Source organism: Lepisosteus oculatus, chromosome 15 (assembly GCF_040954835.1).
Source record: "Lepisosteus oculatus isolate fLepOcu1 chromosome 15, fLepOcu1.hap2, whole genome shotgun sequence".
In the NCBI taxonomy this organism is placed as follows: Eukaryota; Metazoa; Chordata; class Actinopteri; order Semionotiformes; family Lepisosteidae; genus Lepisosteus; species Lepisosteus oculatus.
Window position 1 is genome coordinate 4,330,273 of NC_090710.1, and position 16,385 is coordinate 4,346,657.

The following is a 16,385-nucleotide window of genomic DNA, read 5'->3' on the forward strand; positions in this document are numbered from 1 at the left end:
ACACTGTGCTAGCTTAGTCCTTACTATGCAAGGATTAGTTCATTAGTTGTTTTTTTGGAGTAACTCCTGTCATTCCAGAAAGCGGTTTTATTGAATTTGTGCATATTATGTTCGGAAAAGTAAAATGTGCAATTTGGGCTGTGGGGCCAAGGGTTTGACTCAGGACAGCTGAGGTGAGGCTCCGCGGCTGAAATAATGGGTCTGATTTATTTTTTCATTTTAAGTGCGAAATCAAGTTTTCTTGCTTTTCAGCTCTGCCTCGCGGACCTCACTGATAGTAAAAAATAATGATGCCATTACTTATGTTGATGGTTTCTCCATTTTTTTGTGCCTCCCGGACAGCAGATTTAAATGATTCACAGATACACAGATGAATCTCTCTCAGGAAATATGTCCTTTTTGCCTTCGTATGCTCAGGCATTTTTGGACATTTTTTGTTCAAGAGTGCCGGTGATTTCTGTAGCTAGGCTGGTGCGTTTCTGTGGTGCCACTGCAGAAAGCATTGAATCTGAAGAAAGGGACATTTACAGGTTGAAACGTTGAAAAATATTTCCCCAGAGCATGGGGAGACCAGCACTGGATAAGAATCAAGCTACAAATAAGTTCCTCAGTAAATTTAACATTGTTTTTATTTAATATTGTCCTTATTAGACCAGCACTGGGTAAGAATCAAGCTACAAATAAGTTCCTCAGTTAATTTAACATCGTCCTTATTTAATATTATCCTTATTAGACCAGCACTGGGTAAGAATCAAGCTACAAGGTAGATCCGTAATGGGTTTACGGTAGGCGGCTGATTTGTCGGTGTCCCTTGAGACAACGGTGCGTCTTGCTGTTCCCTGTCCCTCCAGGATCCCCCCCAGTAAGGGCGTGAGCGAGGAGACGCGGAGGGTCCTGGAGCGCTCCCTGCTGGACTGCACGTTCCGCCTGCAGGGCCGGAACAACCGCACCTGGGTGGCAGAGCTGGTCTTCGCCAACTGCCCGCTCACCAGCACTTCCAGCAAGGAGCAAGGTCAGCGCCAGGGGCCCTGCCGATCGGGTGTGGGAGGCGATCTGGGGATCAGGCTCTTCTCCTGCTTTCCAGTTCTACCTCGCAGGAGGCCAGTTCCAGTTCTCCAGGCACGAGATCCTGCGTGCTTTTATTCCACCTTGAACCTAATAGCCTAATTGACAGTAAGAAGTCAAATCACCCCTTTTTTTTAAACCAGTGGCAAATTTAAATATTCCTAAAAAAACTCTGCTCAGGCTCTAGACGATACCGCCACGGTGGCGGTGATGTGTAGAAAAATGTTTTCCGTTTTATAGAGCTTTTTCTATAGGCTGCAAGGGAACAAATTAAGGTTTATTCCATGCTGAAAAGAGAAGAATGGAAACAACGTTTTGGCTATGGAGCCTTCTTCGGGTGCTTCAAATTCGGGTGTGGCACAGAAGGCTCCACAGACGAAACATTGTTTCATTTCTTCTCTTCAGCATGGAATAAACCTATTACTTGTTCCTTTGCAGTCTAAGCATGCTGATGCAGCTCCCTACTTGAACTGTTTTCTAAAGGCTATTTGGAGGCTCCTAAAGTCACTTATTCTGTGGCCCAGCAATTTCTGTGTGAGGGTGCCAGTGATTTCTGTAGCTAGGCTGGTGTTTCTGTAGTGCCACTGCAGAAAGCATTGAATAAAGGAGCATTTACAGGTTGAGACACAGAAAATATTTCCCCAGAGCATGGGAGACCAGCACTGAGCCCAAGGAACTCAAGCTACAAATAAGTTCCTCCGTTATTTAATTTTATCCTTATTATTTAACACAACACGTAGAATAAGGGTTCCCTTCCACAAATCTTTACATAACCTGCATTTTGTGTAAGTTGAATGCGACACTTTCTTAGCCATTGCTGAACACGTTTAGAGGCTCACTCTTTGGGATATCGCAGCGATCTTGTCTTGTTTTCCCCAGCTGTGTCAGCGAGTGGAGGAAAGAGGGACAGGAGAGCAGGATTGGGCTGTTAACCACATGTCTTAAGCTTGCAGTCCTTAAGGTAGAGGAAGGGAACTTCATCCCTTTATATAGGGGGAGAAAAATTAAAAACCAAATGAGAACAAAACTTGTAGCATGCACTTAAAAATATATAGTACAGTAGATAAACATTGGAGACAGTTACCTTTTAACAAATGTATACTGTTCATTTCACTGTACTATTCAGTAAATAATCATGGGATTAGATGCACAGTAAATAAGAATTGCCTGGGTGCTTACCTGACCTGATTGCAAAATGTGTTACTTACATTTTTCAGTAAATTTCAGAAAATCTTTGAAGGTTGGCAAGCGGGTGTGAAAAGAGAGTGTGGAACGGAGCCCTGGTGGATACTGCATGATGCTCACTCCTCACTCGACACCCATGGAAGGATCTTACTGCTCTCCTCGCTCTTTATAGATCTAATGTCAACTTCCCAAGATCCGAAAGTTTTCTTGAGACCTACCGATCTATCCATCCAGTTTTTTAACTGCTTCTTCCAATTAAGGGCAGTGAAGGGAGCTGGAGCTTATCCCAGCAAGCAGCAGGCACAAGGCAGGATATACCTTGGGCAGGAAACCTGTCCATTGCAAGGCAAACGGGCATAGACGCTGAGACGCGCGCTCAGTTTTCCCAGAAGCCAGTTAACCTGCCAGCATGTTTTTAGACTGTGGGAGGAAACACATTTGAACACAGAACATACAAACACGCCATGTACTGATAGCTCCCCAGCTCCAGAATTGATCCCAGGGCTCCCCAGTGCTGTGAATGTATTGTGAGACCCATGTGTGGTTTTTGCATATGTCGAATGTAACCTGGGAAATGAGATGTAGGTAAACAAGGGGAAAAGGGCTATCAGGGTTTAGGGAAAGAATAGTCGTTTCAGAAAGTCAGTGATTTTTTTAACTTTCTCAGCAACCGAAAGTGTCTCCTTGAGCTGTTAAGCTGTTTGACTGTTTATTTCTTACCATGCCCTTACTGCTGTGGGCTTGTGGGATTTGTCTCTTGTTTCCATTGCGTAGGATCATGTAAATGAGATGGCTTCTGAAACTCCCCAACAAATAATCTTGGCTGGCTGTACCAGTGGGTATTGCTTTTATCAGGGTAGCCCTTTTTATAAAGGGAATAGCTAATGCTGGTGAAGTGCAGGCAAGGCAAACTCGGACAAACTGAATCGGTGACTTTAATCTTAGTCTTTTAAAGGTTTTCAAGAGCAGTGCAAGGCATTTTGAAATGTATGCGCAACCTGTTTCAGCATTGCTACTAATGTGCGATCTGTATTTTTCCATAAACTGGTACCAGACCTACGTATTACAGTTCATCCTGAGCATGAGGTAGTTTGAAGACCTCGTTAAGAGTCTTTTTCATTGTGCGTCGATTCATTTTACAAGAGTTCCAGAGCTGGCTTTCAGAAACCTGTGCTTTTTATATCTATTTATAGCGTCTGGTGTGAGAGTAATAAGGCAGACTGTTCCTGATTGTACCAACTCATTTGTCTTCAGTGGCTTCCTGCTGGTAATTTAAATCTTTGTGATTGTGTAGGACTGGGCACAGGAATACAGGGTTATAGAACTGTCCTAATAGTTTATTCCCTCATTTTTAGGAGTAGCTTGGATTGTGATTGGGAATGTTGTTGGAGTTAAAAGATGGACATGGAGGATTCTTAGGTCTTTGCAGGCACTGATCTGTGACTCCCTGGGCCATTCCTGTCATCTTCTCCCACCTGGGAGGGTTGTCTTTAGAACTATGTAGTGTCTTCCAGCTAATGGTCCATTGCATGTTAATTGAGCTCTCTCTTTGATCTTTCAGCAGCCTGTGCTTTAATTAGTCTTGTTCACCACTGGGATATTTGCAAGTGATTTCAGCAAGGCAGACAGCCTAGAGCTGCAGTTCTCTCCTGTATTAAAGTTGTTAATACAGCTGTTGTTCTGGGTGGGTTTTGAGTACAGGGAGGAAATGTGATCTACCCTCTGTCTCTGGTTGCTTCTGTGATTCCCATGTTTCTTCTCTGGAAGTTGACTCTTTATGTGATTGTTCTACTTAAGTGCAAGTGGAGATATTCTTGCTCAAACCCAGTATCCTGGACTTAACTTTCTTTGCCCTCTAAAATAGTGAGCTTTCAGCTGAACGGCTGCAAGAGGGAATGAAAAGCAGGACAGGACTGGGATGTGGCTCAGCTCAAACGCGTGACTTCTGTTTCGGCAGCGTCCACGCGGCACGTTTACCTGACCTACGAGAACCCCCTTTCGGAGCCGGTGGGGGGGCGCAAGGTGGTGGAGATGTTCCTGAATGACTGGTGCAGCATCGCCCAGCTCTACGAGTGCGTCCTGGACTTTGCACGGTCGCTTGGAGGTGAGGAGGGAAATCGCCCTGTTTTTCCAGTTCACCACGTCTTGGAGGGATTTTTCTAGTACGATGGATGACAATGGCGTGATTACTCAGTAACGTCCCGTTTCCAGTATGGCAGAAATAGAAATTACTGGCATGATATGTAGACCAGTGTGATGAAGAGTGAAGGGACAGAGCACTGGACTGGGCTGGGGGGGGGGTGGGGTGTGACTCTTCAGCTGGTTATCTGGTGATAGCCTTGTGTTTGTATCGAGTGACTGAAGAAACCCTGGAGCTTGGTGATTTGAAAGGGCCCAGCTGTGGGTTGCAGTGAGAGCGGACTTTTCCATCTGAAACGCAACTATGATTTCAGCAGAATGCTGAGTTCTTCATTTCTCTCTCCCTCTTAGACATGCCCTCCTATTTAAGCCTGTTCTCTGAAATCCGGCTCTATAATTACCGCAAGCTTGTCCTGGGCTACGGCAGCACTAAAGGAAGCTCAGTAAGTATCACGGAGCCCTTGCTCTGATAACCCCAGGAATTTATGAGCAGTAAAGTGAGCTGTTTAGATCCATTCAAGCTAGTAGAAGAATTCATCTTTGAGCATTTCAGTTTCTAGCTGTAGGCTTTTCTGTCTTGTATCAAAGGCGATTATAAAACCAGCAAAAAATAACGTGTTTGGAATTCTTCTTCTGAATTGCAGTCTTACATTCTGTCTTTCATTGTTCGACTGTTTTCAAATATCTTATGTCACATTCCCACAGCTAATTTTCTGTTAGTATTCTACATAAGAAGGAAAATAAACAATGGCCCTGCTAAAGGGACACTTAAGTGGCTCTATCTTGTTAATTTTCTTGTAAAATGCAGAATGGAGCCTTGCTGTACAAATGTTATGTTGAGTATAACAAACTTCATATTTAGTATATTTTGATGTGGAAAGTGTGTTGGCATTTGAAAGTAATGACAGAATGTGTAGTCATGGATAGTTGTGTGGGCATTCTGTCCCATCTTTCTTGGATGGTATCGGACTCTTTGTGGTAATGGGTGCACGCAAGTTGGAGGAGGAAAGGTCAGAATAGCTTCTATGAACTTTTCAGTGTTACTTACATTGTGCTTTGTGGTCCTTTTAAAATCCAGTTCAGTAACTACAGTATGACCACCTGCTCAAAAGGAGTAGATCAGGACAAGTTAATTGATTCTTGATTAATAATAACTGAGTTTTTATTTTAAATGACTTTCATTCCACTATGTACGTATTTGCAACCGCCTAGTCAGTAAACCATTTGTCTTTTAAAAATGTTATGTCTGATTCAGGAATCATTTATTTCTGATCACAGAATTATGATTTCTGTTGTGATCTCTCCCCCCCATTTTTTAGGTCCCATGATTAGTGCTTGAACGTGTAGTTTAGAGCACGTATTTGGTTTTCTGTTATGGTTTTGTGTGCACCGTCATTGTTTTTGAGTTTACAGATTGTTCATCTTTCTTCTTCTCCAGATCACGATTCAGTGGAACTCTGTGACCCAGAAGTTTCACATCTCTCTGGGGACTGTGGGGCCCAACTCAGGCTGCAGTAATTGTCACAATATCATCCTTCATCAGCTTCAGGAAATGTTCAATAAGACACCCAGTGTGGTCCAGCTCCTGCAGGTACACCCCTGTTCATATCAGAGGAGCTAAGGCTCTTAAAAATGATGTTCCACCATGCTTAGATGGTTATTTATTTTGGGTGATTTGTTCTAACTTACATATATTTGAATATATAATGATAGTTCTAGAATATTCTATACTAGTACTACAGTTCTGCAAACAATTAACCATTATTATTATAATTAATTGTTAATTATTAAATATTCACCATATTTCAGGATTCCTGGATTTTTGCATATTTGCCCACAGTGAATGTTGTTTCTAGTGTTTTCTAGTGATATAATAAGGGAGTCTGAGTGAATGGATAACTCCAAAGTTTTATGCTTGTTTCATTTATTTAATAAAAAAGGTCATCTCAAACGTCCAACAATATCCAGTGTCCTAGTGTGAAAAAGTTAACACACCCCTAGTTCAATCAGTCCAGTTAAAGTGATAGCTAGGTCTAGCTGTGTGAGTACTTCACTTAATAATCAGGGGTGATTTGATCCAGCCCTTTTCTATGAAAAACTAACAAACCTTTGGCCCTTTATATATCTCTAGGACCTACATGAAGCTCAGTGGTGAATTTATGCTAAAATAAAAAACATTTTTACAGAAAACCTACAGATTTTAGTCATAAGATGGCCTGTTTGATCTGCAACTATCCATACCTTAGGATAATTCTTTGATGCACTGTTCTCAACCTTATGAAAGGAAGCCATCTGCTTATGTGTTTTGTAAAAGAAACTGGTATTGACAGTTACTTTCATTTAACATCCTTAATAGTTCCTGTACATGACGACACGGTGACATTGCAGACATGGTAAAACAGTGGAGAGGTCTTAGTCCACTGGGTGATTTCTTCCTGTCAGTTGGGTCAGGAGCCAAGGCCAGGCGTCATTGCTTTTCCTAGAGCTGCAGTGTGTGGGGATTGTCACAATCAGGCCGTGTTCTGGCAGAGGCAGTGAAACAGGTGGTTGCCGATGGATGTCGGAGTCTGCTCACTGTTCTCCCCTCCCTCCCCACTGCTGTGCTGCAGGTGCTGTTTGACACGCAGGGTCCTCTCAATGCCATCAATAAGCTGCCCACCGTGCCCATGCTGGGTCTGACCCAGAGGACCAACACGGCCTACCAGTGCTTCTCCATCCTGCCACAGTCTCCCACGCACATCCGCCTGGCCTTCCGCAACATGTACTGTATCGACATCTACTGCCGCAGCCGAGGCGTGGTGGCCATCCGCGACGGGGCCTACAGCCTCTTTGACAACACCAAGATTGTGGAGGGCTTCTACCCTGCGCCTGGTCTTAAGGTGATGCCTGCTGTGTTTATGTACAAGTGTCTGTTTTGTACCTTATAGTGTGGGTTTCTCTTCCAGGAAAGGTTCCCCTTTGTTTTCTCACGCATTCTCCTTTTAATTTTCCTTTACCAGGACTGATCCATGGACTGGAAATCATTATTTTTCCAACCCAGTCCAGGGCTGACTAATCAGCTTATTTAGAAGCTGAGTAAGCATTGCATTAACTGGGTCCTCACTAGTGACTCAACCTGTGAAGGTGCTCCTCCGAAGTGCAGCCTGAGCTCTGTAATCATGGGTTCCAACCTGAGTGGCGTAACAAATCAGCTTTGACCGGGGTTCCCCCAGCTGTGGCTCAAACGTGGAGTTTGTCTCTACTGGCCCGTTCTCCCACATGCGCCTGTGGGGTTCGTAGATGCGAGGAGCAAAGTTAGCTGTTCTGCTTCTTGTGCGTATAGAAAAAAGTTGTCGGTTTAAGAATTACGTTTACCGTTAAAGTGAATACTAAAGCATCAGTCATGGAAAGCTCGTTAGCCTTTGCATTAATAAGTGTCTTGAGGAGATTCTCTGGATTTCCAAAACCTAAAATCCATTTTTGTTTAGGTCACACACCGATAGCTACTAACATTATTAGTAGCTAGGGTAAATGAAGTGAAATAGAAAGATAGTGGCATAAATAATAACTGGGGTGCTGTCATTGTGAGTGTGGCTCATTTTCCCCCTCGAGACCGGTAGCTTGAACTCTCTCCTCTGTGCCTCCCTCCAGACATTCCTGAATATGTTTGTGGACAGTAACCAGGACGCCCGGCGCCGGTCCGTCAACGAGGATGACAACCCCCCGTCGCCCGTGGGGGTGGATGTGATGGATGCTCTCATGTCCCAACTGCAGCCTCCTCCAGGCCAGCCCCAGGTGAGGCCCTACAGCTTTGCCCCATTTACATTAAAAATGATTCTATTGAAAATACGCTTTGTCCTCTGTGCTTCTTTTGGAGTATCACTTTGACAGCCCTTTGTCAACCCCCCCCGGTCAAACGGCCAAAAGGGGATTAGACCAAACTGGTGAGACGTTTGTTTGCTTGTAAAAACCCTGGGAGGTTGTAATGCCATGAGACCTGGTGGTCTCGTTGTGGAGGTACAACATAAAGCGCAAAAAAAGGAGACAAATGCAGCAGCATCTGAAACACTCAGGCTTTGTGGAAGGCATTCTCTTATACAGAAGACTGTGCCATGGGCCTGCAGTGGAACAATGTGTCTGGGGGTTCTCTTTACGGCTGTGTGTTTTTTAAGGTAGATAGCCCAGAAATGCAAGTCTTAAATCAGTGGAGCAATCTAAGCTAAGCTTGTGTCGCTCTCTTCCTTTTCTCCCCCCGGTGTTCAGCCATTTGGGAAGCAGGCAGGTGGGACAGGAGTCTACCCCATAACGTCGCCCCCCACCTCCTACCACACAGGAGTGACCCCCTCGCCTTCCATGATGCCTACGCAGTCCCCAGGTAAACTCCCCCCCCCTCAGTTTACTCTTTCTGCAAAACAGTAGCTGCTTTCTGGTCAAAAACCATAGCCCCCACATGAGCCGAGAACCATATGCTTAGCTGCAGCGCACCTGCTGTTTGTATGAAGCGAAGCCACGCCGCGGTTTCCAGGATGCGTTCTAGCGAGTACGGAATCCTCACCTCGTGAGAGGCATACTTTCGGTCTCGCCATCCCCATCCCAGACATCCCGCCATCAGCTCGGAGCCACCCGCCTAGCCGCTGTGTTTGACGTGACTTTGCACGCTGGTGTCTGACGAGCCGACTCGTTGATTGTGTGCAGGGACCATCCACGCCGCCAGCTCCCCGAGCGGCGCGCTGCGGGCCCCTTCGCCGGCATCGTTTGGCCCCACCCCGTCTCCCTCCTCTCTGGGGATTTCAATGGGGCAGACGTCCAACTTTGCCAGCCCGCATGGTAAGTGGAAGTGAAGGCGAGGCCCGCAGGACACGGTACATGATTCTGCACCGCATACAGCTTCTCAGTGGGGCTTTTTAAAGCGCGCGGCTGAACGGTAGTTGAACTTGCGATCTCTCTGCTCATGCTTCCCAGTGAATGAAAATCAAGGACATCGATTTCCAACCAGCCGTTACCCCCATCTTTTTGGTTACAAAATGTGCCATGAAACTTTCTGAAATACTTTTCCATCATATTCTGGTCTTTCATGACAAGTATTTTCATTAATTTTGTTATATTCTAATATGTCGCGCAAACTTAATTTCTGCTCTTCGTTTCAACAAAGGCTGGTTGCCATTTTTTTAGTGGAAATGTTCGGCATAAATTGATGCTGCAGGAAATTTATGACTATTTTAATGATTGGTATGAATATACATTTTTTTTTACATTTTCTTTCTCCTTGCGTGATTGTCTGCTGAATCCTTTGCTGTTATTGTGTAAAGAAATTAGTAAAAATCCATCTTTACCACTTAATTTTACTTAATTACTCTCTTCCTCTACCTCTACTCTCTTCACCATAAATGCAGATGATACATTTGAGGCCACTTTAAGACGTTGAATTGTCAAAATGTCCTGCTATCTCCCAGCTCATATTTCATGAAATGCTCAGAAGCCAAGTGGTTGAATGGCTAGTTCTGTGGTTGGAGAAAGCTCTGTGGAGATATTTTAAGAGTGTGGGCTGAAGTCTTTCTTCTTCTCAGAGGCCTTCTGAAGAGGACTGGCCTTCTGCCCACTGTGCTAAGAGCCAGAGAGCAGCCCTTAATGTTTCAACAGCTTGTCATTTGGGGTTTTTATTCTGCAGCTATCCTGGGAGTAAGAAAAGGCCAGTTTGCTCTTTCCTGTGTGGACAGAAAACATTCTAATGAGATTTATACTGTATTAAATACTGACATTTTTATAGAAATCAGTTTACATTTGAACCCATTTATACAGATGAGTATTTTAGTGAAGCAGTCTGAGTAACATGCAACAACACCACTGTCCCACCTGGGATTTGAACCCATGACTTTTCATTTATGAGCTCAAAACCTCAACCACTACTTCACACAGCTGCAGGTAAGAGTCTGTTCGAGGGGCTGGGTTGCTCAATTTTTAAACCGTCATAAAATGTAAATGAAGCTGTTTTCATCTGAACCTTGTATTAGAGTTAGCTAAGAAGAAGGTGGGGGACCTTTTCTGCACATGTGTGTGTTTCTGGGGTACTTCTGCTCAGAAGCTGCTATAAAAAGAAATCTCGTATCAAAGCTTCAATGTGCCAGTTGCCTGATTTTGGTGTTGGGAGTTGCGGAAATTATTGTTGCGCTTTGCAGGCACCCTGGACCCCAGCTCTCCTTACGCCTTGATGTCGCCTGGTCAGCGCTCCAGCAACTGGCCGGGCTCGCCCCAGGTGTCCGGCCCCTCGCCCGCCGCTCGCATGCCGGGGATGTCGCCAGCCAACCCTTCCCTGCACTCCCCCATCCCTGACGCCTCACATTCCCCTCGCGCCGGGACGAGTAAGTCCCCGCAGACCAGAGCTGGGCGTCTTTAAACGCCTCTCCACCGCTGGGCGTAGCACTCGCGTGTCCTGCAGTCGCTCGTGATGGATAGCTTCCCCTAAGCCGAAGAGGGCTTTCAGCAATGAGCAAAGCCTGTCGAGCACCATTGCTGACTATTGTTGATTTCCCCTGTTGGCATGGCTAGTTTCTGTTGATTTTGTTTGGGAGTACATGAACTAGCCCCCTCCACTTGGTTATCAGGCTGTAGCTCCTCCTCCTTGTGAGGGTCACAGTAATCCGGAGGCTTTCGCAGAAATGCGGAGCACATGACTGCTCTCGCCCTGTCCGAGACGCCAGCCTCTTATTCTTCTGTTTTCCAAATGTACCATTCAGGGGGCATAAGGGGAGTGAAGCGATTTAAATCTGCAGGCCACTTTATTTGAGTATATTAACATTCCTCAGGACATATTAAATGAAATCTATCATAGAGAGACCTTATTTTTTCCCCCCGAACACAAATCTTATGTTTCATGGACACATTTTCGCCTGAAGTGACATCCTTTCTTTGGGGTTGTGTTCCAGGCTCCCAGGCAATGCCGACAAACATGCCGCCTCCTCGTAAGCTACCTCAGCGCTCCTGGGCGGCCTCCATCCCCACCATCCTGACCCACAGTGCCTTGCATGTCTTGTTGCTGCCATCGCCCACCCCCTGTCTGGTGCCTGGCCTGGCTGGCAGCTACCTGTGTTCCCCGCTGGAGCGCTTCCTGGGCTCGGTCATCATGAGGCGTCACCTGCAGAGGATCATCCAGCAGGAGCCCAACGTAAGCGCCCCTCCCCCCCCCCCCTTTGCCTTCCAGAAAACCTACCGTCTCCGTTACCCAGGGCCCCAACGTCTTTTTTGTCTTCTCATCCTGTGCCAGGCTGTTGGGAGTGTGGTTTTGCATCTAACAGATGAGATCTAACAAGAGAATCGTACTCTAGCTCTAAATCCTTAGGCAAGCTCCTCTTCCATCCTGCTGGTAGAGCACGCTTTCTGGGCCTGCTGTCTCTTACTGTGACAGTCCTTCTCCGTGATGAGTCTATGAATCTTATTTCAGAATGCATTTGAAAGATGGTGCAAGATGAAGACGATGACTTCTAAGTGTGTTTGCATAAAGTGGCCCTAAACAGATTTGGTAGTTAAGTGTGACTGGTTTCTTGTTAATTCTTTTTGCTCTTCTTCCTTCTTGTCCCATTATAAATGAAATATTTGACTTTGAAGAAGCATGTAATAGACTATTAGTGCATATCACTAAGGTGGGCGAACCCCAACTCACATTCAGGATCAGTAGCTTATAGATTAGTTCCTGTTTTTGCTCTTTTGCCTGTTGAAATTATTCTAACAGGCATTACGCTTTGTCGTGTTCCTACACCCTCTGTTCTCCCTCTGGCTCCTGTAGCTCCAGATTGTGAATTCCAATGAGCCAGGGGTGATCATGTTCAAGACGGATGTGCTCAAATGCAGAGTGGCCCTGAACCCCAAGACCTACCAGACCCTACAGCTCAAGGTGACCCCTGATAACACAGGGCCTTGGTCCCAGGAGGAGCTGCAGGTCTTGGAGAAGTTCTTTGAGACCAGGGTAAGACTGCAGGTGGTGCTCGTGAGTGGTGGGATTTTTGTTCCTGTGCAGCATTGGAGACCTGGGGAAAAATTCCAGAGAGCAAAGCTGTAGGCCGTAAATGTGAAATATTACTGGGCTTATGCGAGTGGCTCAATAAACGTTCTTGACCGCCAAGCTCCAAAACTAGAGCATTTTTTCCCTCCTTTATGCTTTGTTCTATGGGGCAGAGTGTAATTTAGTTTTGTCAGATTTTTAATACTAAATAGTGTACTGCTTTCCATTGAGTGGCCTAATTCTCCTTGATTTAGTGTTCTTTAGTGTAAATAAAGTGATGAGAGTCCATGTTTATATATAGACATTTCAGCATTTATTATGCTTTTGCAGGAAGGTCATGTAAAACATAAATGTGTTGCAGTCTAAAATTCTGTCAGTCTTTTGACTATGATCCTGCTCCCCTCTGTTAGGATAAAATCTTCCTCTAACTGTGTATATCATATCAGAGTTTAGGTTTTGTGAGTTATGTTTGTATGGCCTGTTTGAAGTCCTTGCCATTAATATAATGGTGCAGAAAACGTTAATGTTTAGATGGCTATTTGGAAAAAAAAGTTGAAAATGGATTAATCAGTCTGGATTTGAAGCAAATTGATTAATCCCATATATGACCAAAGCAAGTACAGGATGAATAAGCTGTAAAAGACATAGCATACTATGTAGTATGGAGTGTGTGCTGGTGTGACTTGGTTCAAGAAAATGCTGCTTTGAGCACCACAGAGCAGCTTTGTGAATCAAAGTGAGTGGAAGATGAAGTGAACCACTTGGAGAATTGGACAAAAATATCTTAACCTTAGAACAGTAAAACTCGTTAAAACTGGTTAGCGGAACTTCTACCAAATCATAGGTAGTTTGGGCTGGAATTTTTGTCATGGGCCAGAACTTTGTGTCTTATGCTCCGTTATTTGTCTCTCCTTCTCTCACAGGTCGCTGGACCACCCTTTAAATACAACACACTAAATGCCTTTACCAAGCTCCTAGGGGCTCCCACACACATCCTCAGGGACTGTGTACGCATCATGAAACTGGAGCTGGTAAGTGCTTTTGCTGTCAGGTAAAAATCTTCATTTCCCACGTGTTTGTTTCATAGGATAATATGATGGAAATCTGGCAAAGTACTGTATGTTCATCTGCTTTTTCCAAAACAAAGGAAGCCAGTTTTTGAGAAATTTAAATATATAGTGTTCATCATCAAACAGAAAACATATATCATTCTACGCATATATATGTTTTTAGATACAGCATATTGATTTTGGCTATTGAACATATGTTTTTGACTGACTGTGAGGCAATGAATTGCCTTAGCGTTGATCTGGCATAGGTGACAAGCTGATTTCACTAGGCTTGATTTTCAACAAATTAAGAAAGAAACAGGAAATATGCTTCCCTTATCAAGAGATGAATGCCTTTGTGTCAATATGTTGGAGACTTACAAAGCAACAGTGCTGACTGTTTTGGGATGTTCCACAGCTAGGAATTTCTGATGTGGCAAGATGTTCCAATTAAACAGTCTGTCCATAATGAGCTAATGATTGAAGGAAGTTATGGGGAGACCATGAGTCATCACACCCTTTCCAGATCAGTTCATTATAATCCAAGTGTGACAATCTGAGAGGGCTGTCTGTTGAGTATGGAATTCCACTTGTAGTGAGTGATGACCACCTGACTGCCCTGTATCAGGAAGTCCTGGTACCTCACATGTTTGATCTTCCTGCGGTCTCGTCCTAATATGATAACACTGCAGCAGGACAAAGTTGTGTGGCGATGGGAATGTGACCGTTTCCACACCTGAACCCTGTGGGGATGCACATTGTTTGATGATCTAGGACAATGTGTGGCATTTTGGATTCAGAGACCGGGCTCTATGAGAAGAATAGTACTGAATCCTACAGGAAAGCATCTGCATCCTGGCACAAAGCTTGCAATGCAGGCATACAGCTTGTATTGTTTCCAGATGTTCCGAATAAATAATCCTTACACTTGCATAGAGCCTGTGACTTTCACAGTAGACTCCCAGCCAATCAATGACAAATGTTACTCAACAAAATTAACTTGGTTTTCCATTCTGTAAGATATCTGCTATGGCAAGGGTGATTATCCTGATCACTGAACTTGTTGCAGTTATGCAGTTTCTTTTGATGCTAAGTGCATGTGCAGATACTTTTCCGATTGTTAAGTAACTAAATTGTACAGTTTTTACCGCAGAAATGTCACATTTAAAATGAGGGCTAATATTTAAAGCTAATTTTCACTTAATCTTTAGACTTTCTTGGGGGGGAAAAAGGTCAACTATATTACTGATAATGTAACAAAGTTGCGATTTTAATACTTTGTAGCCTTTTGCGTCCTAAAAGTGCAGTTAGGTAATGAAGAGTTAGAATTGGTGATAGTGTCAAGTTATTTAGATTGTCAACATCGAACGTAGTCTCTTAACTCCTAGAACTTCCTAGAAACGTCCTGTAGAAATAGGACATCCAGGGATATTCAGCCTGGCACTAAATCAGTCCTGCGTTCTGTTCTGACCCAGTTCCCAGACCAGGCCACCCAACTGAAGTGGAATGTACAGTTCTGCCTCACCATCCCACCCAGCGCCCCGCCTATCGCGCCTCCCGGGACCATCGCCGTGGTGCTCAAGTCTAAAATGTTGTTCTTCGTAAGTAAATCAGCCTTGACCGCTATTCCGCTGATCCAGTGACTGGGCTACAGTATAAAAACCTCCCCACCACCTCCATATCTAGCTATTGGTGGAAAGGTTTCTGAACAAGGCAATGGGTTAGAGGTTATTCCATTTTAACACTGTTGCAGGGAGCGTACAATAAAAATGGGAAACACCCGAGTCAATGAGACACACCAAAGCAAGGGCTTCCACACAGCTCTGGCTCTTGTGGTAAATAAGCAAACAACATCCCAGCATGCTTAAAATGTTGGACATGCCTGGCTGTGTGACCAAGCTCCAGTGACCAAGACAGCTTAACCTGCAGATGTTTCACATACAACAGTGACCAAGGTGATGTCAGCATGGAAATGGAAGGGAGACAGCAGCAAAGGGCAACTGGGCCGGAAGCTCCCACTCCAGGATGGTGATATCTGGGCAGTAATTTGAAGTGCTGTGCAATACAGACGAGCAAATTCAGATCACTTTGACTTCAAGTTTCAGTCGGGGATGCGAGCTGTCATTTTCATCCAGAACAACCCATTGGGAACTCCTCAACAGGGGCATGATACCATAGTCAGGAACAAACGTATCATTGCACCAGGTTGTGTATGTTTGTGTTTGGTGGTGTAGCAGTGGAAATATATGATTAGATGACTCATCCTTCACCATTGTTTCTCTAAATGGTGTCAGTCTAAAGAACTCCAAGCCCAAGTGTTTGGTTCCACTAGTAAAAGTGTTCAGGTGATTCTTGAATGCACTGGGGTGCATTTTTTCTCTTAGAAGAGTGGTGCCAGGTGTCATTCTGGTAGACATTCTAGGAAAGAGAAGCTGCAACATGGGGTGAAGATCATTAGTCTCCTCCACTCATATCCCTCCCTGCCTTCCTCTTGTCTCCCCCCAGCTCCAGCTGACCCAGAGGCTGCCCGTCCCCCAGGAGCCCATCAGCATCATCGTGCCCATCGTCTACGACATGGCCACTGGGCTGACGCAGCAGGCGGACATTCCCAGACAGCCCAGCTCCTCAGGGGCCGCCGCCCTCATGGTCAGCAGCATCCTCAAGAGGTTCAACGAGATGCACCCCCCCCGGCAGAGTGAGTGTGCAGTCCCATCGCCACATCCCTCCTCCCCTCAGCCTGCGGTTGGATTAACTGATTAGTTATTTCACCCGTTGTTCTCCACCTCAATCACTGTCTGTTTTACAAGATGGGGAGGGGCAATAGAAAGCGCAGCAAGCACATTTATTACACATAACAACATTTTTTCTTTCACATTGCTCCAAACCTGTTTGAAATAATACCTATCGCAGTCAGAACAGAACTATCTGTAATCCAGAGATAGTGTCACAAAATGGATCAGACTGCACAAAGC

General features: G+C 44.8%; 1 protein-coding gene across 1 annotated transcript in view; it reads left to right on the forward strand.

The window, feature by feature from the left end:
- med14 (mediator complex subunit 14) overlaps window positions 1-16,385 on the forward strand; it is a 39,651-nt gene that overhangs the window by 21,663 nt on the left and 1,603 nt on the right. Inside the window, exons 17-30 of the mRNA XM_006638892.3 lie at window positions 852-1,012; window positions 4,208-4,354; window positions 4,741-4,832; window positions 5,828-5,980; window positions 6,999-7,268; window positions 8,020-8,163; window positions 8,632-8,743; window positions 9,064-9,195; window positions 10,545-10,727; window positions 11,292-11,530; window positions 12,149-12,328; window positions 13,288-13,395; window positions 14,889-15,014; window positions 15,919-16,108. Coding sequence (XP_006638955.1) covers window positions 852-1,012; window positions 4,208-4,354; window positions 4,741-4,832; window positions 5,828-5,980; window positions 6,999-7,268; window positions 8,020-8,163; window positions 8,632-8,743; window positions 9,064-9,195; window positions 10,545-10,727; window positions 11,292-11,530; window positions 12,149-12,328; window positions 13,288-13,395; window positions 14,889-15,014; window positions 15,919-16,108 — 2,237 coding nt within the window. The remainder of the gene's footprint in view (window positions 1-851; window positions 1,013-4,207; window positions 4,355-4,740; window positions 4,833-5,827; window positions 5,981-6,998; window positions 7,269-8,019; window positions 8,164-8,631; window positions 8,744-9,063; window positions 9,196-10,544; window positions 10,728-11,291; window positions 11,531-12,148; window positions 12,329-13,287; window positions 13,396-14,888; window positions 15,015-15,918; window positions 16,109-16,385) is intronic.